Genomic DNA, 27912 nt, shown 5'->3' with positions numbered 1-27912 from the left:
ATCCTTAGATATTTTTTACAAAACATAAAATTATCAAGAGCAATAAATCAGAGAACAAAAATGAGTATAAAACTTATTTCCTTACGTTCAGGCAAATTAAGGGAGCATAAATATTTCGAAGACTGGTTAAAAGCATGGTACCTTAAGCAGGAGTTGTTACTTAGTCCTAGTTGATGGGACCTCTGAGATTGTTTACTTTGAGAGCGAACTATGCACTTTTAAATCCACTTTACTATTCAGTATTAACAAAGTAACTCATGAGAATATAATTCCTGATCAAATGTTTTCGATCAGACTATATATGCACAAAAAACCCATTTCAAACTGTCAAGAAAAATGAGTAATATTGAAATTTGTGGACATTAAGGTCAGCTATATGCTAACAAAGAGAGAATGGGAGTAATTCTGTAGACACTCCAGTTTCAAGAAAAAGTTGTCTGCTCTGCCCCATAATTTAGCAAAATACCCAATCTGGTAGTGTGGCAAGTAAGCAGAGTGCTCTGAATTAAACACTTACTAAAAAGCGTTAGCATGGGTTTGTAACTGTTGCTTAAATGCTTTCATTGCATCACTCTGAAGTTAATGTTGGTATTTATCCTGAGATGACGCCCAATCTGTTCACGTTAGTTCTGTGGCCTGTGTGAAGTCAGCAGAAACACTCTTTCCTGGGCTTTACTGCTTCCTCAGAAGAATGCACAGTATTCGGAACAAAACCACTTTTAACTCCTTCCCAGCCATCCTGAATACAAATTTCCCCCCTCTTAATAAGTTCATATATGTCTCTTGTCAAGATCGTAAAGGATTCCTCAACATTTGTGGCATCTTTTGCAGAGGTTTCTATATACTTCATACCGCAGTCTGCCGACAGTTTTTCGGCCTCTTCTCTCGTAACCTGACGTCGCGAAGCCAAGTCACACTTATGTCCCACCAGCAGAAATACAATCCGAAACGGCTGAACGTGCATTTTTGCTTCTTCTAGCCAATCTTTCACGTGTTCGAAAGATCGTCGGTTGGTAATGTCAAATACTAAAAATCCACCAACTGAGTTGCGGTAATAAGATCGAGTTATTGATCTGAAAAAGAAATAGAAAAACAGTTGTAAAGGGACAAATTTTTCTGCTTCTCCTCTTTCAAACAATGTAGCACTATAATAAAATTTGAAGGTAACCTGGACCAGAATTTATAAATCAAATATGATGTGTCTTTTTAAAAAAGATTTTATTTATTTGAGAGGAGAGAGCAAGCGAGCAAGAGCAAGGAGAGAGGCAGAGGGAGAGGGAGAAGCAGACTCACCTCTGAGCAGGGAGCCCGACTCGGGGCTCAATCTCAGGATCCTGGCTGGGATCAAGACCCCAGCCAAAGGCAGACGCTTCACTGAGTGACCGAGCCATCGGGGCACTCCCAAATATGAAGTGTCTTAAGTGGACAAAAATATTCTGAAACTAATAGGCAAGCCAGTTTCATCCACTGACAGAACATTTAAAGTGTAGTTATTTTTAGATAGACAAAAAGAACTTAAGTGGTATGTTATCTTGCACTTAGGACTGTTTTTATTTTCAACTATCTGCTTGAGTAATTATTACATTACTGTGATTAAAAATAGGAATATAGAAAGATATGGTGAAGGGCAGAGGTTGCCCAGCCAACCAGATCTTAAAAATCTCTCTTCCTGTTATTTAATGCAAGGAGCCCCTCTCTATCCATTGAAGAAGAAACGAGGGTGCACCTGTTATAATGTGAGTTACAGCTACAGTCCTGTGTGATACCTCTTCAAGAAACAGGAAATTGTTGGCACATGGGGTGTGAATCTGAGGTGTGCTAGGGATTCCATCTGTCCCTCTAGATGTAGTCTCTGCTCTTCTCTGGGCCTCAAAGCTTTCCCAAACTCCCTCGCCCTTGGGCTTGCAGTGAGGTTCAGCCAATGGGAGCACCAGCTGGGTAGCAAAGAGGTCCAGCTACGCACCCTCCTCTCCATCTCCACTCTTGGCTTCACAGCAGCTATGTTCTTATTTCTGGTTGTGGTTCCCCTTGAATAGCACCTTTCTAATGGGTTCCACCAGGTTCAGGTAATCTCATTCTCTTCCCTCTGTTGGTCAGGTGGTGGATGGCTTCTCACTGTGGCTAACTTTGAATGCCTCACCATCGTTGATTGATGCTGTTCACCTTGCCCACATTTCTAGAAATAGTCACTTTGCTAAACTTTCAGTTAACCCTTCACATGTGCTATTTCCTGACTGAATCATGAGGCAAGGTGGTAAGGCCATACCGTTCTGTATTTCTTGCCTTTACATGCATTATTTTTTCTACCCAGAATGTCTTCTACCCTCCTATTTCTCCTTCAAGAATCAGTTCAAAAATCATGTATAGGGATGCCTGGGTGGCTCAGCGGTTGAGCGTTTGCCTTCAGCTCAGAGTGTGATCCCAGGATCCAGGATTGAGTCCCACATCGGGTTCCCCGTGAGAAGCCTGCTTCTGCCTCTGCCTGTGTCTCTGCATCTCTCTCTGTGTATGGGTCTTTCATGAATAAATAAATAAATCTTAAAAAAAAAATCATGTATAGAGAAGCTTTCCCTGCCACTGACCTTTTGTCCTCTTAGGCAATCCTGTTATAACTCCATTGAGCCTTTGGCATACTGCCATTATGATTATATCCATTTTCACAATGTGCTGATTGGACCGGTTGGTATGTCTCCCATTCAAGACTCCTTGAGGGTCATTTTTCCTCTAGGTATCTGACAGTCATATTACCTGGGAAATGATATATGTTGCTTAGTATTTGTTATATTGGATTGATTAGTCTTATTGGAGAGGGAAAGTGCTAAATGTTGTACGAGGCAGAGATTGCAAATGTCTGTTTCTAAGTTGTCAATGATCTTGAGCATTGAGATGATCATTAAGTAAACTCATTTGACCACCCAAGATCTTTGTGGAAGGCCAGTAGGTCACCTGGTACTCTCTCCACCTGTTGCATTCCTTCATTATTCTTCCTGCTGAAATCACAAGCACCATTTGTTGTGGGTGTGGGAAGAAAGTATTTCACCTCTTTTTTCTTTCCCTTTCATTTGCTTCCCTGCTTCTCCTCAGAATTTTTTTTAAAGATTTATTTTAGAGAGAGAGAGGGAACACAGGGACAGGGGCTGATGGAGAGAATTCACAGAAGACTCTCCTGACACAGGCCTCCATATCATGAGCCTGAGATCATGACCTGAGCTGAAACCAAGAATGGGATGCTTAAAAGACTGGGCCACCCAGGCGCCCTCTCCTGAGAATTCTTAGTAGAGACTGTCAAGTGACTATTTTTTTTTAAAGATTTTATTTATTTATTCATAAGAGACACAGAGAGAAAGAGAGGCAGAGACACAAGTAGAGGGAGAAGCAGGCTCCATGCAGGGAGCGTGACGTGGGACTCAATTCCAGAACTCCAGGATCACACCCTGGGCCGAAGGCGGCGCTAAACTGCAGAGCCACCCGGGATGCCCTCAAGTGACTATTTTAGGGATGTTTTCTCAAGGACTACTGGATTACATAGCCACGGTTAGTAAGAAAAATCTCCCACTATCTTTCGCAGGCTTCAAATAATGGGGTTCATTTAAGTTGCTTTAAAAAACATTGAGGGATAATTTGTTATTGTTTTGCTACTTATATTGATATGTGTGAATTCAGGCAGATGTACAGTGCTGTAAGAAAAACGACATTAAGGCTGTTACTAGACTGAAAGCTTTAATTTACTCAGCACCAAGTCTGCATTACTTTGATTCCCCCTCCTATTTAATCTACCATGAGTTTAATTTACAAAAACATGCTTTTGTGGTTGAAAACTCAATGCTGAAACGCTCGTATACTAGGCAGAGCCATATCTCACACTGTAGAAAATGCCATGTTTTCTAGCCCTTTATATCTAATTTTGCAAACACATTTGGAATACAGTTGGCAAATTCTATAGAACAAAATTACAGCAAAGTATATGCCATGTACACTCTAAAACAGCCCTTATTAATAATTGATTAGCTGGAATAAAAGGTCTCAATATGACATCCGTCATTTTCTACATAATAACTTGATCTTCAGTTTCTATATGTGGGTATGGATAAGAGGTTTAGAATTCTGATACGTTAGCCTTCCCATTCAGATATAGTTGTCTCAGGGGGTAGGTTTTCCCTAAAACAATTGGGCATCCCTGCTGTCAATTATTCAGGGGAAGAGACAAGCCTCAGCCTGAAAACTAGAATGTGAGAGTTAGGTCTTCTAGAAGGGGGTAAGGAACGTTTAGCTTTTCCTGGACCTGCTCTTTTGGGTCACGCTTCTGTCTCTAGGAGTTCTTGGAAGTATCAGAAGAAGTAGGGTACAGATCCTGAAAGAACTATGTAGGTCAGCTTCCCTATAAGGAATTCCAGAGTTGGGCAGCCTGGGTGACTCTGCAGTTTAGCGCCACCTTCAGCCTAGGGCATGATCCTGGAGACCCGGGATCGAGTCCCACGTTGGGCTCCCTGTATGGAGCCTGCCTCTCCCTCTGCCTGTATCTCTGCCTCTCTCTGTCTTTCATGAGTAAATAAATAAAATCTTAAAAAAAAAAAAAAATCCAGAGTTGATGATGAGTAAGAATTCTTTTTTTTCCCCAAGATGTGTGTGTGTGTGTGTGTGTGTGTGCGCGCGCGCGCGCACACACACACACACACACACACAGGCAGAAACAGGCAGAGAGAGAAGCAGGCTCCATGCAGGGAGCCTGATGTGGGACTCGATCCTGGGACTCCAGGATCACTCCTTGGGCTGAAGGCAGACGCTCAACCGCTGAGCCACCTAGGCGTCCCAGTAACAATTCTTTATAAGCAACAACATCTTGCTGCAAATTACCATACCTATTTCCTTTTGGGCTTTGAAAGTCTCACTGAATGAATGGATGATTTTAAAAAAGGGGGAAAAATTAGGGGAGGGAGAAATGGAAGGAAGGAGGGAAGAGAAGGAAAGAAGAGAAATAAATGAATGGATTCCAATCTGGTCTCAGGAGTGTTATGGGAAAATTGAGAGTTATGAAGCTATTCTGTGGCATGACTGGAAAGGGGACCCAGCACCCCCTACATCCAACATGACACTGGTAAAATGGGGAAGATGAATCATGGCAGACAGTCTCAGGGATACAAGCTCTTAGTAGATCCTTGTTACTCCCAAGTGAAAGATCTGGTTTTGTTTTTTCAGAGATTTTATTTTTGACTAATCTCTGCACTTAACGAAGGGCTCAAAGTCACAACCCGGAGATCAAGAGTTGCACACTCTCCTGACTGAGCCAGCTGGCACCCCAATCTAGTTTTGAGTATAAAAGAAACCTACTGCTTCTTTTACACCTTGAAAGCTACACTATTAGCAACCCCTCCCCCATTTTCACAGAACAGACTCAACATGCTCAAATTGCTCATTCTATAGGACCAGGAGGAGGTGGTTTCTGCTTTCCCCAGTGCCCATTCCAGATAATTCTCTTCCAACCCCTGTTGTAAAAACAAAAACCAAAAACTTCCCTGCTCCTTTGAGGCTTATGCCTTCTGGCTAGATCATCTGTTGTCATTCGCTAACTGCTGGGTCATCCTCTATAAGCTGAAGACTTCAGCACTTTGTTTTTCTTTCCATCTCAATTCCTGTCATTCTGCTCATTGAATTCAACATCCATTTGGATGGGCTGTCTGGTGTCATTTCTGTTACTTGATTTTTTTGTTTCTAATGAACTATCCTCTTCATTCTGCTTTTCTCATCTACTTTCTTTTCATCATCAGAAATTCACTACTTCCCAAACTGGAGATTTACATACTACTTTTTGATCAAAATCTCATAGCCTGCAGCATATTTTTAGTGATAATTTTTAAATTTTATCCAGATTTGTAATCTACTGAGTAATTCTACTACTTTCTATCCATTAATACCCTCCTATTTTTACCTCCATCCATACCGTAGTTCTAGGAGATCACTATAATTGTTTTCTTGGAAACATCTACATTCCCAAGCTCCTCCCCCACTGCTATACTCATCTGGGAAGACTGTATCTCTGGATCAGCCCAGCATGCTGCTGAATGTTTCTGGGGAAAATCACTCAACCAGGTAGGCTGGTGTCCCTATGAATTAATTATAACCAATCCCAAGTAGACACTCCACACTGCCAAGGAATACTGCTCTTAGCAGGAGAAACTCTTCTCCCTCTTCCCTCACACTTAGACTTCTACCATAGGATGAAATAGGATTTCCGTTTCAACTTTTTTCTCCTCACGAAAGAGAACTGGAGGAACACTTTACTCCTCTTATTGGACACCTCCATTGAAGGAAAAATGGTGGCCATTTGGTTAAAATCTGTTTCTCAGGCTGGTGGGCAGAATTAACTGTGTTCAAGATTAGTTCTCTTGCATACCATCCTTCTCCACCTCTTTCCACTTTCTGAATTCAGGATATTGGTTTGTTAATTGCGAAAGGCAGGCAGGTGCCATGTCTATGCTCACTACTGAATATGCAGTGATTCTTAAGTGCCTGGCACATAGTGGGCACTCAGTACAGTCTTAGGGAATAAGTGGTTGATTTGGTAAAACCATGAACACAGCCATTGGGGAAAGGGGAGAAATGGCAGAGAGAATGAGGAAGTTTGAGGAAACAGATACTAGCAGTACAAAAAAAAGAAAGGTGCCCAATATTAAGATCAATTAGCAGTGTGTTATATTCTCACACCAAGGTCACTGAGATGCGATGAGCATGTTAGTGGCTAGAGAAGAATGGATAAATTAAATATAAATATAAATAAATATATATACCCTAAATATATATCCCATGAAAATATAATAGTAATCTGTGAAGTTTCTTGGGGGAGGGGATCCCTTAATCCGAGGTATGCTATTAAAACCTCCCCAAAGACAAGCTGTGGTATCTTATGTCCCCCACCAAGAAGAAGAAAGCATAATACTTAATGGGCCTTTTTGGATTGTGGAGGACACTTGTATAATATTTGAATGTACTTCTCTGATCCATTAAATAGGAGACCCGAAAGGCTACCAGCTCTAATAGTGCTGAAAGCAAGAGAAACCCTTGTACAGGTCCAAGCTACAATGCAAGCAGCTTTGCTACTTGGCTCATGGTCCATCAGATCTAATGGTGCCTTCCAGAAGTACCTATAGCAGTACTGGGATGATCTGTCAAGCCTGGAGAAGGTTCCACTGGACAATCACAGGAGTGGCATTTTGGAATAAAGGTAGGAGTGGCATTTGGAATAAAGGTATGCTCTTTGTCAAGAGCTACTATGCTTTTGAGAAAGTTCTTGGCTTACAACCTGGCTTTGATAGAGACTAAATGCCTGGAACACCAGTGACTGTGTAATCTGAGGGGTGATCAAGAGCTAGGTGTTTTCTGTTTGACCCAGCTGGAACTTTGTCAATAAGTGTAAGTCATAAACATAAGCAAGATGGGAGTGGAACCTGCGGGGACCCACAGTAACAAGGCTCACACACCCAGAAAGCCTTCTTTTGCAGGACCCTCTCAACCTGTGGCGCTATCTGGATTTCCCTATAACTAAAGAGGAAAAAAAACCCTACAGATGGTTCTGCATAGCACACTAGCATTGGTCAGCCCCACTCAATAGTGAACTTGAAGGTTAGTGCAAAAGAGAGCCCCTCCCACCTGTGGACTTCTTGTACTTTTTCCAGAGAGAGAGATGGAAAGATGTAGGTAAGGATCCACACCAATTCATGAGCAGAGGCTAAGGGTTTAGCATAGTGGAGAAAGCAAGATTGGAGGACTGATAAGGAGGTCTGGAGAGAGGTATGCTGATGTGTCTAGGACATGTGAATATTTGTATTCTATGTGACTATTCACCCCGAACTCCCTCCCCTCTATGGAGGAGTTCCTAGTAACTGGTGAAACAAAATATCCTGGTGTAAATATTGGTCTGTATTTTTACCCCAGTTTGGACTCAAAGTGATCATGGCAGAGAGATGGAGGCTCAACAAGACTTTCTCTTCCCTGTCACTGTTCAAGTTGGTTTTCCAGCAGCTGCTGACACTTGAGATATGGTATCTTTCTCTGGGGGGTGGGGGGGGGGGAAGACCATCATGGAGGGAACACTGTAACACACATTTAATCTGGACTGAAAACATGCTGTACCACCATCCATGGACTTATGGAATCCCTTATATACAGATGTGATATCCCACACTTTGCTGCAGACCAAAGATTTCATTTAGCAGAGGCAGAGACGGGGAAGTGGGCTGACGCCATCCAGGAGAAAATACCTTGTAAGATTTTGGCATGATTCAGGCTGCACGTGTTTTAAACAAGTGAGGGCTAGAGTAGGAGGTGGTTTCCTCATAAACAGATGCTGTGGTCTGGCAAACAAAGGGTGGAAGTGGGGTGATGGTGCCTCTCACAATTACACTTAATGAGTCACTACAATTTTTTGTTGCTTCTAATCCCTGTGACTCTGAACTCTGCTGATGGGAAGGTTTTACTATCCAAGGGAGGAATGATTTCACCAGAGAACCCTGTGATGCTTCTACTGAACTAGCTGAGACTGCCAGTTGGTCATTTGGAGCTTCTTATGGCAGTGGGCGAATGGCAGCAAGGGAGCAACAAGATCATGAGGACCATCCTGGCTTCCTGTGGTTCTTGTTGCCCAGAGCTCCTGGGATCTTCTCAATCATTCCAAGCCTGGTCTTTCTAGCTTCCGGTCAAGGCTCTGTGCCTCAGACATGCTTCCAGAAACATTCATTTTAGATTACAGTCCTCAAGCTGGTTTTGGTGCTGGCAACCACAGACCTGGCTGATAATAGTCCCCATGTTTCGTAAGAGAAGGAGGACATAAAACACAAATATTTTATAATCTTCAACATACTTTCATGAGGCCAAAACCCATTCTTTTTTGAAATTATTCTGGTAAAAACACATGAGATCCACCTCTTAATTTTTTTTTTAAGATCTTATTTATTTATTTGAGAGAGAAAGCACGTGTATGAGTAGGGGGAGAGGCAGAGGGAGAAGCAGACTCGCCACTGAGCAGAGAGCCAGAGAGCCGGGGCTAATCAGGACCCTGGGATCATGACCTGAGCCAAAGGCAGATTTTTGGCTGATTGAGCCACCCAGGTGCCTCATCACCTCTTAACAATTTTTAAAATGTAAGCACAATGCTGTATACCAAATCTCTAGAACTGTTTCATCTTGCATGACTGAAACTTCATGCCCAGTGAACAGCAACTCTTTTCCTCCTCCTGGCTCCCAGCCCCTGGCAACCACTATTCTTTCTGATCCTCAGAGTTTGATCACTTTAGATACCTCACATCCATAGAATCACATAGTATTTGCCTTCAGTAACTGGCTATCTTCTTTTTTAAGATTTTATTTTTTGACACAGAGAGTATACGCACAGGGAGTAGGGAGGGGAAGAGGGAGAAGCAGGCTCCACACTGAGCAGGGAGCCCAATTCGGGGCTCTGTCTGAGGACCCTGAGATCATGACCTGGGCCAAAGGCAGATGCTTCACCAACCGAGCCACCCAGGCGCCCCATGTACCTAGCTACTTTCACTTAGCATAATGTCCTCAAGATTCACCCACGTTGTAGCAGGTGACAGCATTTCCTTCCTTTTTATGGCTGAATAATCATTCAATTGTATGTATATGCCACATTTTCTTTTAACTAATCATCTGCAAAGTCGGTTCTTATAGTATTTTTGCTTTAGGAAAGAAAAATGGCCAACTAATTTATGTTAATTTTCCTTAATTTTTTTCCTAAAATAATATGTAGACAAGTGATATGGAGAGTACTAGGGTTCACTTACATTTACAAGTAATTCCTTAACTAGGAGCAATGCAATCAGGTGTGAATGATAAGCCGTGGGGAATTTGGAATTTTTGTGACCCAAATGACAGGATTACTGAGATTCTAAAAAGTGTTAAGTATCTCAAACAGTTATCTAGTTTCATGGAGGACACTGAAAACAAGATGCTGTTGTCAACAACAAAAGTCCACAGGTCTTGGAATGCACACGATTATTTATGTTCTATTTACTTATTATAAAATTTTATCTGAAAGTGGCAAGACTAAATCGTACACGCTATTAATATGAGTTGTGGTGGATGTCCACAGGCGTTTTAAAAAAAGCAACAGATACAGAGCACTTGCTGACTTACTTGGGTAAAACGAACCAGATGATCGATCCATCCTGGAAATGCCCTTCTTGTGGCTTTGCCAGCTGTAAAATAGGCATTTAGAGGATAGAAGTACTTTGATGCCAAAGGCTGACAGCAGCAAGCAGCCTATGAATGCATCAGCCTGGTGAGCGCTTCCCTCCATGACATTACATCGCTACTGCCCTTCTGGGAACCATCGTTGTGTTGATGCTGTATTTACCTGCCTCACTTGCCTTGTGATCCAAGTCCTTATGATTGCTTTCAAGAGACAAAAACACAAGTTTCTCCTCTTCTTTTATTATTAGTGACTCTAACAGCCCCTCTCTCTGCCCTGAGATTTCAAAGCTTGGAGCTCCTAACCTCGGATACCTTTCTCCGTACATACAAATGTTAAAGTACTTTTTCTTTGTGCAATCCCAGGGTCTTTGCATAAAATATAAGTCTGAGGCTGCAGAGGCTATATATACATAAACGATGAGACCTAACGGGCCATATCCTCTCTCTGAATGTGAGTCCATTCCCATGACCACCTTCTATTTTCCTTTTATGACAGATCATCACTAGATGATAGCGAGGCCTTCCCATCTCCTTGCATGCTCTCATCACCTCTCATCTTCCATTTTACTCCACAGCACTCAACACTGATCTCCTAGATTGTTTTTCTAGTATATTTGGTTCTAGCCTGACTCCCCTCATTATATGACGAACTCCATGAATGCAAGGATTGTTGTCAGTTTTTCTGGAATGCTGTAACCCTAGTGTCTAACACAGAACCAGGTACGATGAGTCCTACGGATATTTGTAAGGAATACATCAACAACTGAATAAGTTGATACTGTCAGACTGTACCCAAGTAGCATGCAAATGCCAAGCAAATGAGAGAGTAACAGAGAAATACCAAAATACCAAAAAACTGTTCTTTCAATATTCATAGTAGGGATCTGTGAAGCTGAAAGAGAAATGGGCTGAGTAATTGCACATACTTATAAGCATATAGGTGAAATCATCTGCATTTTCTGAAGAATTACTGTTTAAAGTTGGTAGTAATTCAAATTGTACTTTGCAGGTGGATTATGGGAGGTAGAATAAGTTATGTGTGAAAATCGAAATAGTTTATCTGGAAATTAATGGGAACGGTTTCTGACTTTGCTAATTGTCTGCAAGGTGATAATGAAAGGATGCTTGTTTTCTCTTTAGTATGTGACCAGAAAATGTACAAAAGACTTCAGCACTCACTCCAACACTTTCTGGCATCCTCTGCCAAATTAAAATAAGGTGATGATCATCTTCTCATGATTATTTTATTTTCCATATAATACAGTGCATCATGTGATCTAACACAATTAAATATCTTGGGTTATAACTCTCCCACCATTTTTGTGACTTACATCTGGTTCCATTTGACTTCCTCTGTGCTGCTCTGCTTCACATACTTTTGTATACCTCTCCACATCTTAGAATTTATAATTGGTGTTTAGCCTTTTCTCATTTCATTCTATCTCTAAAATTATGCAGCTTTTATTTTCAAGTCATTTGAACAGATTATGCTCATGTTCTTTTCCATTTTTTTTTTTTAAGATTTTATGTATTATTTGAGAGAGAGAAGAACAGGGGAGGAGCAGAGGGAGAGGGACAAGCCGACTGCTTGAGTGGGGAGCCTGACACGGGGTTCGATCCCATGTCCCTGAGATCAGGACCCAAGCTGAAACCAAGAGTTCGATGCTCAACCGACTGAGCCACCCCGGCATCCCTCTGTCTTTGTCTAAGTTTGTGATTTTATCTAAGTTACATGTGCACTTACCACACATCCTTATATCCCCCCAGGACCCAACTCGCCAGTATCATTACATCATAATTTTAGGTAGATCATTTCTTGGCATTCGCATTGTTCTGATCATGGACATTCATCTCATTGCTGAGCCTGAACTACATTGTGACTCCTCCTTTCCTGCACAACATATTCTAAAGTTAATAATTACCTTGTGTATTCATAAAGATAGGCCAGGCTTGTAATAACAAACCACCCAACTGCTGGAGGGAAGAATTGTAAAGAATCTGGGCTGATTTTTAAAACCACCATGTGCTACTTCTGCTCAAATCCACTGGCCACAATGAACCTCACGATTCTGTCTCTGTAAGAGAGAGGGGGAATCTATTCCTCCCATGTGTCCTAAAGAAAAGAAACATCCGATATCCACAACATCTTTTTCTTTTTGCTAAACTGACTAATCCAATTCCAGGGGCGCCTGGTGGCTCAGTTGGTTAAGTGTTTGCCTTCAACTTGGGTCACGATCTCAAGGTCCTGGGATCAACCCCTGCATTGGGCTCTCTGCTCAGTGGGGTCTGCCCCTCCCCCCTGCTCATGCACTCAAACTCTCTCTGTCAAATAATTAAGCTCTTTAAGAAAAACAAGCAGGGGGCAGCCCTGGTGGCGCAGCGGTTTGGCGCCGCCTGCAGCCTGGGGTGTGATCCTGGAGACCCAGGATCGAGTCCCACATCCGGCTTCCTGCATGGAGCCTGCTTCTCCCTCTGCCTGTGTCTCTGCCTCTCTCTTCGTTCTCTCTGAATGAATAAATAAATAAATCTTTAATTTTTTTAAAATTTTTATTTATTTATGATAGTCACACACAGAGAGAGAGAGAGAGAGAGGCAGAGACATAGGCAGAGGGAGAAGCAGGCTCCATGCACCGGGAGCCTGACGTGGGATTCGATCCAGGGTCTCCAGGATCGCGCCCTGGGCCAAAGGCAGGCGCTAAACCGCTGCGCCACCCAGGGATCCCATAAATAAATCTTTAAAAAAAAAAGAAAAGAAAAACAAGCAGGGTGATGGGCACTGAGAAGAGCACTTGATGGGATGAGCACTAAGTTTTATACTGGCAAATCGAACTTCAATAAAAAATATATATACAAAACAAACAAACCAACAACAATCCAATTCTAAACTCTCTGCCAATTTTGTTCTTTTAAGGAGTTCTCATTAGCATTTCTTTTTCATCTTGCCAAGAGGGTCTCCCCTCCAGCCATCTGCTCCAACAGTCCAGGTGGGCTGTCCCTGGCACCTGCAGCAGAGGGGACTGTCATCTTCCTGGTCATTACCTCTGCCTGTCTTCCGGCGTAGCTTCCTCATCCCTGGATCCTCCGTGTTCTTCATTCCTGGCTTCCTCCTCTAGGTGTGTGTGGGGAGCGCACATTCTCAAGCAGCTTCCTTACAGAGACACAGGGGGTACTATTTCGAAATCTTGCATGTGTGGTTTATTCTGCTCTCCCAGGTGAATGACGACTCAATGAATGACTCAACTGAGTCAGACGTAGAATTCTTACAGAATTTTGCAGTCTCTCTGTTGCCTTCTACCTTCCACTGATGTTTTCAGGAAAACTGAAACCAACATGATTCCTGATTTTTCCCTCCCCACTGAAGGTCTTGTGGTGCCAGTGTTCTAGAATTTCACGACCATGTCCCTTAGACTCTGTCCACCTTTGTCTACTGTGCTAGGTCCTTCCCATCTGAAAACTCAGGTCTCTAAATCTTGGAAAATTTTCTTGAATTGCTTCATTGAGGATTTCTCCACGCTGTTTTTTCTCTTCTCTCTGAAACACCTGTTACTTGTGTGTCAAACCTTTTGGACTATCTTCTAATTTTTAATATAATCTTTCCACTCTATTTTCTTTCTTTTTTGGAGTGTTTTTTTTTTTCTACTGTGTTTCTAAAAGCTTGTCTGTTCTCAAAATATTCCTCTAAAAAATAGTACCCTGTTCTTCTTTCGATTGTAATATTTTCCCATTATCTCTATGAGGAAATTAAAGACAGTTTTATTTTGTTAACATTCCCTTCCCCTTTATTAAATTTGTTTCTCTGATTGCTTTGGTCTCTGTTTTGGTCTCTAGGTTTTATGTACAGATCTCCTAATATTTCTTGCAATCTTTCATTGAGATCAAAAGCCCCACTTGCCAGAAAATCAGGCTAGATCACTTTAGTTGAGAGAACTCTCCAGTTGGTATCTTTTGTTGTTGTTGTTTTTAAAAAGTTCTTATCTATTTATTTGAGAGAGAGAGAGAACAAAAAGTGGGAAGGGGCAGAGAGAGGAAGAGAGAGAGAGAGAGGCAGATTCCCCGATGAGTAGGAAGCCTAACATGGGACTCAATCCCAGGACCCGGAGATCATGACCTGAGCTGAAGGCAGTCACTTAATCGACTGAATCCCCCAGGCGCCACTCATGGTAGTATACTAAGCCTCTCCCCTTGGGCTAGTCAGATCCTTCAGAAATGATTTCACCAATGTTTGAAGGTTGCGGCCTGACTGCCAGCATTCTGAGAGCTGAGCAGGGGCAGAGGGAAATGACTAGACCATATTAGCATCCAACATACATGCATTCACTTAATGCCCTTACTTCTAATAAGGGAGCCCAACCTCAGTCATGCCTGGTTCTTCCAATTGGAGACTCTAATTCTTTTCCAAGAATAAATTTCCAGTTTTTGCCAATGTTGGGGGATAGGACATCACCTGAAGTGTGGGATGGTGGTGGGGATGTGAGAATCCAATCTTTCTTAACTAGACTGATAATCATCCTTATACTTCCAGAAGTATCTGATGCCAGTCATTTCCTGAGTCATTGGGGCTGCATATATTGGGTTGGTTTTTAGCTTTTTTCCATCAATTGCTCAGAAGTTAGTTTATTTTTTTTAAGATTTTATTTGTTTATTCATGAGACACACACACACACAGAAAGAGAGAGAGAGAGAGAGAGAGAGAGAGGCAGAGACACAGGCAGAGGGAGAAGCAGGCTCCATGCAGGAAGCCTGATGTGGGACTTGATCCTGGGATTCCAGGATCACGCCCTGGGCTGAAGGCAGGTGCTCAACCGCTGAGCCACCCAGGCATCCCAGAAGTCAGTTTTCTTGAATCTGCCAATTCATTTAACATTCCTCCATCTGCTTTCCTGCTTCCAAAATTTTGTTGATGTTGTCTCCTTACCTACTCTCCTTGTTTGAGGGTCTATGGTTCCAAAACAAAACTATCTTCACTTTTGTGAGATTTCAGGAAAAGGGGCAAAAATAGGTACAGGTGTTCAATCTGCTGTTATTACTGGAAGCCACTTCTTTTTCCAATGTACTTAGTCATTTTGTTATTTCTCCTACTACTCATACATCTTACATGTCCCAGCATCAAGAACCATCTTCTCTGGGACATGTCCTCTGAAACGAGCCCCCATCCTCCCTTTCTTCTGCCACTGGAACTTATTTTAGTACTTACAGTCCTTACTGCAATTATTTGATTATTATCTTTCTTGCCACAAGTCTGTGAGAAAGACATCTAATTTTCTCCCAGGGTCTGTTCTCTCTGTCTTCCTTTAGTGACAGAACCACCAGTTTTAGCTGGCACTAGCACTCATGTGGAGACTGTGCTCCCCAGCTCTCTTATAGTCAGCTGTGGTCATGTCACCAAATCTAGATGAATGGGACACAAGAAGTTGTGTGTGCAGTCTGCGACCCATCTACTTGGAGAAGCCGTTTGCAGTAGGGGTTCTCCTTCTTCCTGCTCGCTGGGAAATGGCAAAGACTGAAGAATCCTGAGGCAGAGCCACCCTGACAGCCCAGAACCATTCACTCAGACTGTTGCAGAAGGAGAAATGAAGTCCTGTATTATTTAAGGTGCCCTAATTGGTTAGTCTCTTAGTTATAGGAGCATAGTCTATACTCAGTACAGAGACAGCATGGACCTTGAAAGTGAGATTATATCTTACTTATTTCTTTTTAAAATTTTTATTTATTCATTTTAGAGACAGAGAGGTAGAGAGATCTCAAGCAGACTCTGCACTGAGCATGGAGCCTAATGTGGGGTTCAATCCCAGAACCCTGAGATCATGATCTGAGCTGAAACCAAAAGTTGGATGCCTAATCCACTGAGCCACTCAGGTGTCTCTATATGTTACTTATTTTTGTATCTATTATTACATCTAGTGCTTGACATACAGTTAAGCTACATCAGTTCCAGGATTTCCACAAGTACTTCATCCTAGTTGATTCCAACTTCTTCAGAAAAAAAAAAATGGGACAGCATTAAGGACTGGAAAGCTACTCTGCAGCACGTATGAAATTTTAGGACACCAGAGCCAATATTTGCTGGTAGCTTTGGCCAATACTCGACAGCTCTCCTTGTCTAACAAGGTGGGATGCTTCCTACAAGTCTGTCTGTCCACAGCAGCAGCAGGGCTGACTCCTGCCACAAAATGTAGCAGTGCAATCCCTGAGTACTGCATGGAGGGGAGGGAAGGGTCAGTGTGGGCACAAATGTTTGCTGTCAGTGATCACCATTGCTACTGTTGTGTCAAGCTATTTCCCCTTTGTTTTCTGAACATAGTAAAATAATGATTTGGGTGGAGAGGTTAATCAATGTGGGTGTAGAGAAGACAGGAGCAGGGGGAGACTGTGTGCAAACAGAATACTTTTCAGGACAGAAATTGCACAATATGCCAATAAAACTCTTCTCAATCATGACAGGAGGCATGGTGCAGAAGATAACTGAATACAGATGGAATTAAGAGAAAAGGGTCCTTGAGCAAAACTGCTGAGGAGCTATCCCTCTGGGGCAAGCTAAAGCCTTTCTGGACATTGACTGTATTATTGAAAGCTGAGGGGATGCCTGGGTGGTTCAGTGGTTGAGCTCCTGCCTTCGGCCCAGGGCGTGATCCTGGAGTCCCAGGATCAAGTCCCACATCGGGCTACCTGCATGGAGCCTGCTTCTCCGCCTCTCTCCGTGTGTCTCTCATGAATAAATAAATAAAATCTTTAAAAAAGAAAAGAAAAGAAAGAAAAGAAAACTGAGACTGTTGGTATCAGATCATCTGTCTGTTCTTTCCTGGTCCTGTGGCTGCAGTTATTTATATACTAAAGTGGCCAGCATGTGGATCTCAGTGTGGCTGACCCCTGCAGCTTTTTTTTTTTTTTTAACATTTTATTTGTTTATTTATTTGAGAGAGAAAGAGAGAGTGAGCTGTGCACACAAGCAGGGGGAGTAGCAGAGGGAGAGGGAGAAGCAGACCCCTTGCTGAGCAGGAAGCCAGACGACATGTCTCGATCCCAGGACCCTGAGATAGTGACCTGAGCCGAAGGCAGACACTTCACCGACTGAGCCACCCAGACAACCCTCGGCAGCTTCTTTTATGCGCCTGTTTCCCCACTTTCTCACTAATTTTCTTTGCTGCCAATGGTCCTCTGCTATACAACTAACCATATCTTTTCTTTCACTTTTAATTCTCTTTTCTGTTTATCCATCTACTCTACCAAATTGGTCTTAAATTTCACCTCATATTTGCTTTGTTAACATTGGTTTTCCTTTTTTTTTTTAAAAAAAGATTTTATTCATTTATTCATGAGAGACACAGTGAGAGAGAGAGAGGCAGAGACACAGTCAGAGGGAGAAGCAGGCCCCATGCAGGGAGCCTGATGTGGGACTTGATCCCAGGTCCGCAGGATCAGGCCCTGGGCTAAAGGCAGCACTAAACCACTGAGCCACCAGGGCTGCCCAACATTTGCTTTCCTAAAGCCTTTCTATGGTAGCCCTTTTATAGCTAAAAAATCCAAAATTAAGAAGTTCCATCCACTCGCTCCTTTAACCTTTTTTCCAGTTTTTCTACTGATTCTACCTGGAGATTTTGTGCTTAGAACAAGTGCTAAAGATACTGTAAAAGTGTGACAAGTGGCTAGAAGCCAGGCAAGAAGATCAACCTCTTAATTTTGAATGAGGCCACAAAACTTGAGGGACTCTCAAAAGCTACTGGATCTTTTCCTAAAACAGCAAGAGTTTTAAAAAAGAAACCTGATGAAAATCATACCCAGAAGCACCAGAAAAAGACATGGAGAATCACATGAACGAAGAAACCGTGAGAGATTCTCAAATATATTCCTAAAATTTAAGGTATTGCCAATACTTTTTTTTTTTTTAAGTATTGTTTCCTAAAATGCTCTACCTATCAACCTATCAGTTCCTAAAATGCTCTATGTAAAAGGACTCTGGGTTAGGGAAACACCGTACCTACCTTGGGTATTCACAATGTCTATTATTATAACTATATATTAAAAGCTCTGAGAAATCCTGCAACAGCCCAGCATTTCCCAAACTATTTGACCAAGGAAACTTCTCAAATTACACCTACTAATATCACTCTGAAAAACACTACACTGAAGAAAAACAAGAGGCAATGCCTAGAATTTAAGAAATTATTATTATTATTTTTTTTAATTTTTTATTTATTTATGAAAGTTACACACAGAGAGAGAGAGAGAGAGAGGCAGAGACACAGGCAGAGGGAGAAGCAGGCTCCATGCACCGGGAGCCCGATGTGGGATTCGATCCTGGGTCTCCAGGATCGTGCCCTGGGCCAAAGGCAGGCGCCAAACCCGCTGCGCCACCCAGGGATCCCGAATTTAAGAAATTATAATCTTTCTTCAATATGCCAGGAAGTTCTTAACATCCTTTTTTTTTAATTTTTTATTTATTTATGATAGTCAGAGAGAGAGAGAGAGAGAGAGAGGCAGAGACATAGGCAGAGGGAGAAGCAGGCTCCATGCACCGGGAGCCTGACGTGGGATTCGATCCCGGGTCTCCAGGATTGCGCCCTGGGCCAAAGGCAGGCGCTAAACCGCTGCGCCACCCAGGGATCCCTCTTAACATCTATCTAACTCCTGTTTGGAGTATTCTTTCTTAGTCTCTTCTCCGAGAGGGTTCCATTTGGGCCATTCTTTTGCATTTTGAGGCAGGAATCTGTCACTAAAGCTGCCCCTAAGTTTTATATATGTGGGGCTATAGCACACTAAGTCCTACAAAAATAAAATACATTTAGAAAGACTAAGGGCGCCTATGGGGCGCAGGTGATTGTGTGTTCGAGTCTTACTTACAGCTCAGGTCATGATCTCAGGGTCGTGAAATGAGCCCTGCATTGGGCTCTGTACTCTGCACAGAGTCTGCTTGGCTTTCCTTCTCCTTCTCCTTCTCTTCCCTCTGCCCCTGTCTCTGCTCTCTCTCTCTCTCTCTCTCTCTCTCTCTCCCTCAAATAAATAGTCTTAGAAACAACAACAACTAAAAAATCAAAGAAAAACCACACTAACATTCTTAGTCCCAGAAGATAATTTAAGAAGAAACTATGACCAATCATCCAAAAATTAGAAAAAAAAATTGGCCCGGCTGACTGAGTTGGAAGAGCACACAACTCTTGATCTCAGGGGCCATGAGTTTGAACCCCACATTGGGGGCAGAGGTTACTAAAACAAAAACAAATAAATTTTAAAAAATAAGCCTAGTGAAAGAGCACATTTTGCCAAGAAAAGTCATTGCTGACCTTTTGGGCGTCACTTGACAAAGACTTTCACACGTGATTTCTGATGCACTCACCATGTTAGCGAGGTAGAAACAAGCCTAAGAGAAATGTCTGTTCCCTCACTTCAGTATTTTTTGGCACCGAGACTTTTTTTTTTTTTAAGATTTTACTTTTTTATTCATGAGAGACACACAGAGCCATAGACAGAGGGAGAAGCAGGCTCCCTGCAGGGAGCCTGATGAGCTGGCACTGAGATATTTTTGATAGCTTCTTTATATCTTTGCTATTGAACCCAGTGGATGGTCTTACTGTCAGTAATAAAGTAATCTAACTTTAGCAAATTGTTCCTAAGTTAAAAATGAATTGCTACCATAGGAAGGAAAACAGAAAACCTTCACTATGTTTCAAGAACACTTCGGAGAATGCTGTTGAGATTTTAAGCCAAACTAAAATATGCCAGGTAGCAATCGACACAGAACCACTTACCTGTACTCTGAAACTCTTTCACAGCTTAAACTAGAAATACATTTGTAAATTTAAAACATACTTTGATCTTTGTTTCATGCTTTTCTGAAACTCTTGAAGGTCAAATCAGTACTTTATTACATGAAGTGATTCCTTTCAGAAAACAATGTTTTACCACCATTGTAAGATGTTTCATGATAAGCCAGAGAGAGTGTGTGGGGTGGTAATTTTTAAAGTGAACTTCCCTGACTTATAATATTATCAGAATTGATTAAAACATACTGACATTTAGAGATTTATTAAAATCATAAAGTATAGGCTTTGCAGGTACTTCGTTTTGGAAATAATTAAAATACCTTATTAAAGCAATTTCTGCTGTTCCCTGGTGTGTGCATACCTCAGTATCAGTTGGGTGGCTCACCTTTTCCACTGCTTGACAGAGCAGACTAGAAGAAAGAAGATTCCTCTAAGTCAGTCAGGATTAGGTTAACTAAAGTTATTATTTTTTAAGATTTTATTTATTTGAAAGACAGAGATAGTAACTGAGACAGCACAAGTGGGGGTAGTACTAGAGGCAGAGGGAGAAGCAGACTCCTCGCTGAGCAGGGAGCCCCATGTGGGGTTCAATCCCAGGATCCCAAAATCATGACATAAGTCAAAGGCAGATGCTTAACCAATTGAGCCACCCAGGCATCTCCAAGAAAGTTTAAAATCTTTAAACTTTTAAGTAACATGGCTATGAAAGGTTAATGTTCAGAAATCTGTATATGCTAGTCAAACTGCCTAATGATGGCTAGAAATTTCCTCTCTTTCTCACAGACTGAGCAAAGTGCTTTTCTTCTTCTTCTTCTTCTTCTTCTTCTTCTTCTTCTTCTTCTTCTTCTTCTTTTTTTAAAGTGCTTTTCTTCAAGTGAAAACTACTGTGGTAATCTCTGTACTTTTTTTCCTACACCTTGTTTTGAAAGCTAAAATATGGGGCCTGTGCCAGAAGAGATGGTCATCCCTGTAGCATCAAGAGAGGATTTTCCACCCCTCACCAGCTACATCATCTATGATTCTGCCCTCAAAGAAGCATCAAGATGAGGCAACATTCCCTCGGTAACTGGTCATCCTCCTTTAGAATATAAATACTCCTGGCAAGACCCTTATTAGGTTGTCTTCAAACATTAATAATCATGTGTCTGTCTCTGAAGCTAAGATAGACTATTAAGGGACGTGAGGGAGAAGGGATGAATAGGTCAAGGTCTTGCTACCCAGAATGTGGAAGGGAAAAAAAGTGGGGAAGCCCAAAGGGTTCCCAAGAATGCACCTTGCTTACTTTGTAATTTTGCCTACTGTTTACCCAAGACCTTGAGACCTCTGGGGAACAATATTTAGTTTAGCTCAGGAGGTACAGTCACCTTCATATACCAATAGGGCATTGAGGTTGTGGTTAAATTCACTGAGTTTTTGAAGAAAAAAGACATTAAGAAAGATAATTACAGATTTTTCAAATTACTAGCTAGTTTCTGGATTGTGTTGACTATATAGTCACTCAAAATGGGCTGAATTCCCTGAGGGACAGGGCAGTAGTAGTCTTGACAGAATATGGGCACCTGGGTGGCTCAGTTGGTTGCCTTGGTCTCAGGTCATGATCCCAGGGCCCTGGAATGGGGTCCTGCATTGGGCTTCCTGTTCAGCGGGGAGCCTGCTTCTCCCTCTGACCTCTCCCCCTGCTTGCTCTCTCTCTCATTAACTCTCTCTCAAATGAATAAACAAATCTTTAAAAAAAATAATCTTTACAGAATAAGAATATGTCTGGCTACATGTGTCATTGCTTCACATCCTGCTATAGCTGGTAGAAATGATGCTGGCTCCTTCTCATATACCATGTTACCATGAAACACCACAAAAGAAATACTTTGGGGGATGATTGCTCACTTCCTTCTGTGAATTTCTCTTTTCCAAAAAGTAGATCCTTGTAGATATATTTCCATTGTATGACACATGATCCATACCTAGTATAGTTATATCTGTGTAATATGTATCTTAAACTTTATGAGAAAGCTGATTCGCTGTAGTCAATAAGGAGCAAATGAAATTGTCAAGTAGCCCATGAGACTATTTTCTTCCCAGAATCTGAGTAGAGGCTCAGACATTAGAGAACTGGGAGGTGGCAGAGTCAGAGAACCAGAGGGAAAACCCACAAACGCTTGCATGTCAAAGACTTCCAAACACCTGCATGTCCCATGAGCTTCTGTCATTCATGAGATCTGGGTCATTTATGATTTATCCCCTATTACCCAAACATATTTGGCTAGATTTCTGTTACTTACAACACAAGTAATTTTAACCAAGACATTATTTTATCTGATTACTCAACACAAATAGAGTGCTGATTTTATGGTTTCTAAAAACTTTGAACGACAGGAGACGACGACGGCAAGGACTATGGCACTTAATTACCAACAATTTCCGCTCTGAAACATATGCAGTTATGAACCTTACAATCCAGGATCTAAAAATCTTTTTCTATCGAAGACTATGAACTGCAGTAAAGAGGGTAGGAATCAAAAACCAAACCATTTTCGTGTAGGGATTTTAAAAGTTCTGTTAAGGGGCCCCTGGGTGGTTCAGTCGGTTAAGCATCTGGCTCTTGGTTTTGGCTCAGGTCATGATCTCCTGGGTCATGGGGTCGAGCCCTGTATTGGGCTCCTCTCTCAGTGGGGAGTCTGCCTGAGGGCTCTCTCTCTTCCTCTGCCCCTCTTCCCACTTGTGGGCATGCTTTATCTCTCTCAAATAAACCAATCTTTAAAACCAATCAATAAATTAAAAAGTTCTCTCTCTTTTAAAGATTTTATTTATTTATTCATGAGAGACACAGAGAGAGAGAGAGAAGCAGAGACACAGGCAGAGGGAGAAGTAGGCTCCCCACAAGTAGCCTGATGTGGGACTCCATCTCACATTCCAGGATCAGGACCTGAGCCGAAAGCAGACATTCAACCGCTGATTCATCCAGTAATCCCCCAAAAAAAGTTCTCTTAAGGAGAAATATAAAACTTTCATGTTGTTTGCTCTTAAAACAAACAAACAAACAAACAAACAAACAAACAAAAACAGAGAACATAAATTAAGCTACTTTTCAACATTAAGTTCATATGAATGTTTTGAAGGAGCAGGGGAAGACAGGGACAGAAGGCAGCCAGGGGATAGATGAAGCGAAATGAGAGAGTAAGAGATGCACTAAGAAGGGAGGAGAGAAAAAGATGGAGGGTGGGAGGAAAGGGAAGAGGGAAAGACAGAGGAGTGGGGTAATAGAAAAATAAAAACCAGCAGCTGAAAGAGAGGCAGGACACAAAAGGAGGAGAAAGATACTCAGCAGAAGAGGAGTCAAAGGAGATAACACGGCAGACTGAAGGCTAGGGAGAGCCCCTGAATATTCACTGTGTTAGTTCGAGGCCACCCTCAGATTTTGGGGGGCCAGTGAAGGGCAGGGCTGTCCCTTAGATAGCACATATGAGTCACAGCCCTTTGCCAAGTTAATTAGCTGGCTGAGGAACCTCAGAAGGTCTTCCATTGCTCTATACCTCAACAGGTCAGGGATTCTGCTCAAAGGATGGGACTCCAGCAACTCATCACCAGAGCTTCTCTCAGGCTAGACTCCTCTGAACATGAGTTATCATAGATTTTTACATTTTAAAAATAGCCTGTCAAATAAACTTGAGACATGATGGTTTAATCAAAGTTAAACAGGCTTCCTTGCTGCAAGAGTTCTGAGAGCTTTTGATATCAATTTCTAAGGGAGTGTTACACGGAATACAGGGATTCCCAAATTTACCTGGTCACAGAATTCATTTTTAAAAAGAATCCCAAGGGCTAACTGTTCTGCAGGACACAGTTTGAGAAGCACTGCACCAGGAGGATACTATTCTCTTTATGTCTGAGCTTTATAATCACTGGCTGTATCTATAACATATCAGAGATCAGACAACAAGAAATAAAAGGCAAAATCTGGTTTGAAGCCTTGAAGTTTTCTATCCTTACAGCCAACATTGCCACTTCTTTATCTCATTTTATCTTCATGTTGCTTGCTATAAGTGCTTTCTACAGGAAGTTCAAAATTTATATTCTTATATTTGATGCTCTCCATATTTCTAGCACCTTCTAATATTTATCCTTATTGATGCTGTGTCATATGATATTCTTGCTTCCTTTCCTGCTAAACTTTGTCCACTGTGATGATTAAAATTTAAAAGTGGTGATTGCTAGTTTCCCTGCAAAGCCCACAATGCCAGATCCACCTTTCCTTCTTTGTGGGCACATGGTAGCCCAGTCAAACTGGGGTCTTGTAACTAATCTCTTCTCAGTGTACTTAGAGCTGAAGTGATCTGTACCATAGTGGTCTCACTTGCTTATAAAGAATATTGCTTGGAGTGACTGGCTGTCTGGCTGTCTGGAGCAGTTGGTGGAATGTGCGACTCTTGGTCTTGGGGTTGTAAGTACAAGACCCATATTAGGTATGGAGCCTACTTTAAAAAAAAGAGGGAACGTTGCTTGATTTAGAGCTTTTCTTTTTCCTTCCGAGGTGCAGGAACACAGTGTTCACGAAGATGATGATATTTTAGGGTTGGCAGAAAATTAAAAAGAAAAGTATCTGAATGATGGCTCAGAGCACAGTCCCTCCACCAACACAGACCAATTACCTTGAGACTCTTAGACACAGAGAAATAAATTTTATCTTTAATGAAGGCACTGTAATTTTGACTCTCTTTAATACAGTAATTTGACATTTACCCTCATTAACACACATAATAAAAACATTAAAATTTATGTGCTCATGTATACATTATTTTTGCAAACCTTTATCATTTTGATTTGGTTCCTCTTACTTTTTGGAAGTAATTCTTGTCTTCTAGCTGTGTTAATTTGAACATTGAAAATTAAAGCTTTATTTGTCATATCTCAAGTGGAGGGGGAAGAAAACTAAGGCTAAGTATGGTCATAATTATCCGCTCATTATTTTTTTTAATGCTTTCAAGCTATAGCCTAGTTGTCTAAAGCAGATTCCTTTTTGCTAATTTATATCTAATCAACAATAAGCCTTCAAATATAAAATTTCCCATGAATTCTTAATGATATATGACTAATATCTTTATGAACTAGAGTATCTTTCTAAGAAATAAAATGTGTAAGGAAATCTACTACTCACAGAAGTATCAATTTTTTTTTTGCTAAAGATACAGAATGGCTTAACAAGGATTGTTTCAAATGTAATTTTATGGTGAAACATTCTGCTAAACAGAAAACCAAGTATTTGGACGTAGTTACTGAAATATGTATGTATTTATGAATATATCTTTGGTAAAGAGCCAGACAAAATAAAACATGACTCATTGTCAGTAAACATTCCCTAAATGTCCTTGTATTATTATGGGAGAGGTATTGTTTGGTTTTAATAATGTATATAAAGCAAATTACTATTTACATGTGCTCAAAGGCATTAAAAAACAATGATCTATTTAGCAGGAAGGACTTTAAAGTCTAACAAATGAATTATCCTTTACCTTCTTGTCAATAGGTTGAGGGTCTACTTTTTAGGAAATAATACAGTAAGATTTTGCTACTTATGTATCTTGTAGTTGCAACCCACTAGTTTTTAGAAGTTTAAGGCATGAAGAATACGTTTTTATTATATTCATTTTAAAAGGTAGAATAAGACCTATTGCAAATGCTTTTTTTTTTTTAAGATTTTATTTATTTATTCAAGAGAGACACACACAGAGAGAGAGAGAGAGAGAGAGAGAGAGGCAGAGACACAGGCAGAGGGAGAAGCAGGCTCCAAGCAGCCCAATGTGGACTGGATCCTGGGACTCCAGGATCACGGCCTGAGCCGAAGGCAGACACTTAACTGCTGAGCCACCCAGGCATCCCTGGGCCACAAAGTATCTTGTTTCATTTGATTGAGATGACAAGTGAAGGAATTTACAATCAATCTTGCAATGGTAAAACTAGAAGGAATCTTAAGAGACCCTTATGACCCCATTTTACAGATGAGAATCACAAATGTGAAATTCCATTTTAACTAAAAGAGGATTCTTGAAAAGGAAAAACAAAATTCTTCAAGGAATTCTAGGTATTGTAAAATTCAAAGCTTTAAGAGTAGCCTTTAACATCTCTCAGAAGGGCTGGCCTTACCATCTTTCCTCTTCATATATAGGAGTAAATGAAGGTATAAGCAAGCTAAGCAGTTCTCTTATCATCTGTCTGAATCCGTGTGCAGCTGGGAATGAAAGCCAGAACTTTAAAAGTTGGAACATCCTCACAGGAGTAGGCTGATCTCATTGGAAGGGACGCTGGCTAGGGCTGGTGAGGGGAAGCCATGTTTGGGAAGGCCCCTCATGGACTACTGCATTTCACAAACAGTACTTGCTGAAGATTGCGAAATGCTTGCTTAAGTGAGTTTCAAGTGACAATGCAGTCTTAAGAACAAACAAAACAAACAACCCAAAACATCATGGTATATCAGATTTCCTACCTTCCTCTAAAAAAAAAAAAAAAGTGTTCCCAAATCCTAGGAATTTGAAATATGCTTTATTATGCGGTTCAGTCTCAAACACCCAGGAAATGCATACAAATTGCATTTAGTTTTTATTTATGTAACATGGGTCCTTTGCAAAATCCTTCCTTCGGGGTCTGAATGAACATATTTAGAAGGAGACTCTTCATTTGGATCCCTCCTTCTCTATTCAAATCGCATTTTCTGATGCATGCTCACCCTGGAACGTTAAGCACCCATTACAGATAGCATAAAGAAAAAGTTCGTGACAAAATCTCAGTGTCTCTCTCTTCTCCACCAAACCACCAATGATGACAAACTTCTAAAGACAACTCAGCCCTTACTACACAAACAAGGAACCCCCCCGCCCTCGTGCTGTGCCTGTGCCCCCGATAATCCATCCAGCTGCTCCCTAAGACACATTCCCACGGGTCACATGGCCCAGCGTTTCTGATGACCACATTCGGTGGGGCGAGGTGTTCCAACCATTACCGCATCCTCCTCCCTCTCCGAACGGGGCCCAATGAGCTCATGCAGCAGGCTGGGCTGGAGCTCCGGCTCGCTGGAACCCCACTTTGCAGTTCTCCCGGGCCGCATGGAGCAGAGGCGCGGGAGGGGAGCCCAGAGGGGCGGGCGGGGCGGGGTGTGCGCGGCGAGGGGCGCCGAGTTTGGGGAGCAGGCAGCAGGGGGAGGGGTGCTGAAGAGTTGGGGATCACAGCACCGGCAGACAGAGCCAGGGGCATGCAGAGCCGGGCAAGAGGGAGGCGTCCTGGAGTGGGGGGGGCCTGCAGTGGGGGGTGTCCCAGAGTGGGGGGGTCCCGCAGTCGGGGGGTCGTGCAGTGGGGGGTGTCTCGCAGTGAGGGAGGGTCCTGTCCGGGGGGGGTCCCGCAGTGGGGGTGTCCTGAGTGGGGGGGCCCTGTTGAGGCGGGAAAGGCAAGGCGCAGGAAATGGGCGCCAAAGAAAGAAGTGAGAAATTGCGGAGGAGGAAGTCGTCCCTGGAAGAGGAGGGGCGAAGGGGAAGCGAGGGTGGCGGAGTGTTTGCACTTTGGAGAGGGCAGGGCCGGAGCCGCCTGCGAGCCGGGCGGGGCGGTCCCCCGGGGTCCCGGCGGCCCTACCTGAAGCGCTCCTGCCCCGCGGTGTCCCACAGCTGCAGCTTGATCCTCTTGCCCGGCTCGATCTCCAGCAGGCGCGAGAAGAAGTCCACGCCGACCGTGGGGTCGCAGGCGGGGGAGCGCAGCCCGGGGAAACGGCCCTGGGTGAAGCGGTGCAGGAGGCACGACTTGCCCACCGTGGAGTCCCCGATCACGATGAGGCGGAACTGGTAGATCCAGATGGTCTCCATGGCTCCCGCCCCCCGCGGGCTCGGGGCAGCCGCAGCCGCCCTCCCGCCGCCCCGCAAGTTTGGCGGCGGGAACTGTCCCTTCAGCACCGCCCGGCCGTCCGCCTGCCGGC

General features: G+C 42.5%; 1 protein-coding gene across 2 annotated transcripts; it reads right to left on the bottom strand.

The window, feature by feature from the left end:
• Positions 1-27912, bottom strand: RAB39A (RAB39A, member RAS oncogene family). Of its 2 annotated transcripts, none has more exons than XM_055306290.1 (2): positions 27576-27912; positions 1-1073 (listed from the first exon to the last, which is right to left on the bottom strand). In XM_055306290.1, exons 1-2 carry the CDS (start codon positions 27800-27802, stop codon positions 647-649), a joined length of 654 nt encoding a protein of 217 aa, XP_055162265.1. In that variant the 5' UTR covers positions 27803-27912; the 3' UTR covers positions 1-646. The 2 variants fall into 2 exon arrangements, with proteins under 2 accessions (XP_055162265.1, XP_055162266.1); XM_055306291.1 differs by lacking the exon at positions 27576-27912 and adding an exon at positions 1294-1427.

Source organism: Nyctereutes procyonoides, unplaced genomic scaffold, assembly GCF_905146905.1.
Source record: "Nyctereutes procyonoides isolate TBG_1078 unplaced genomic scaffold, NYPRO_anot_genome, whole genome shotgun sequence".
Lineage (NCBI taxonomy): Eukaryota > Metazoa > Chordata > Mammalia > Carnivora > Canidae > Nyctereutes > Nyctereutes procyonoides.
This window is presented reverse-complemented; position numbering and strand designations above follow the sequence as displayed.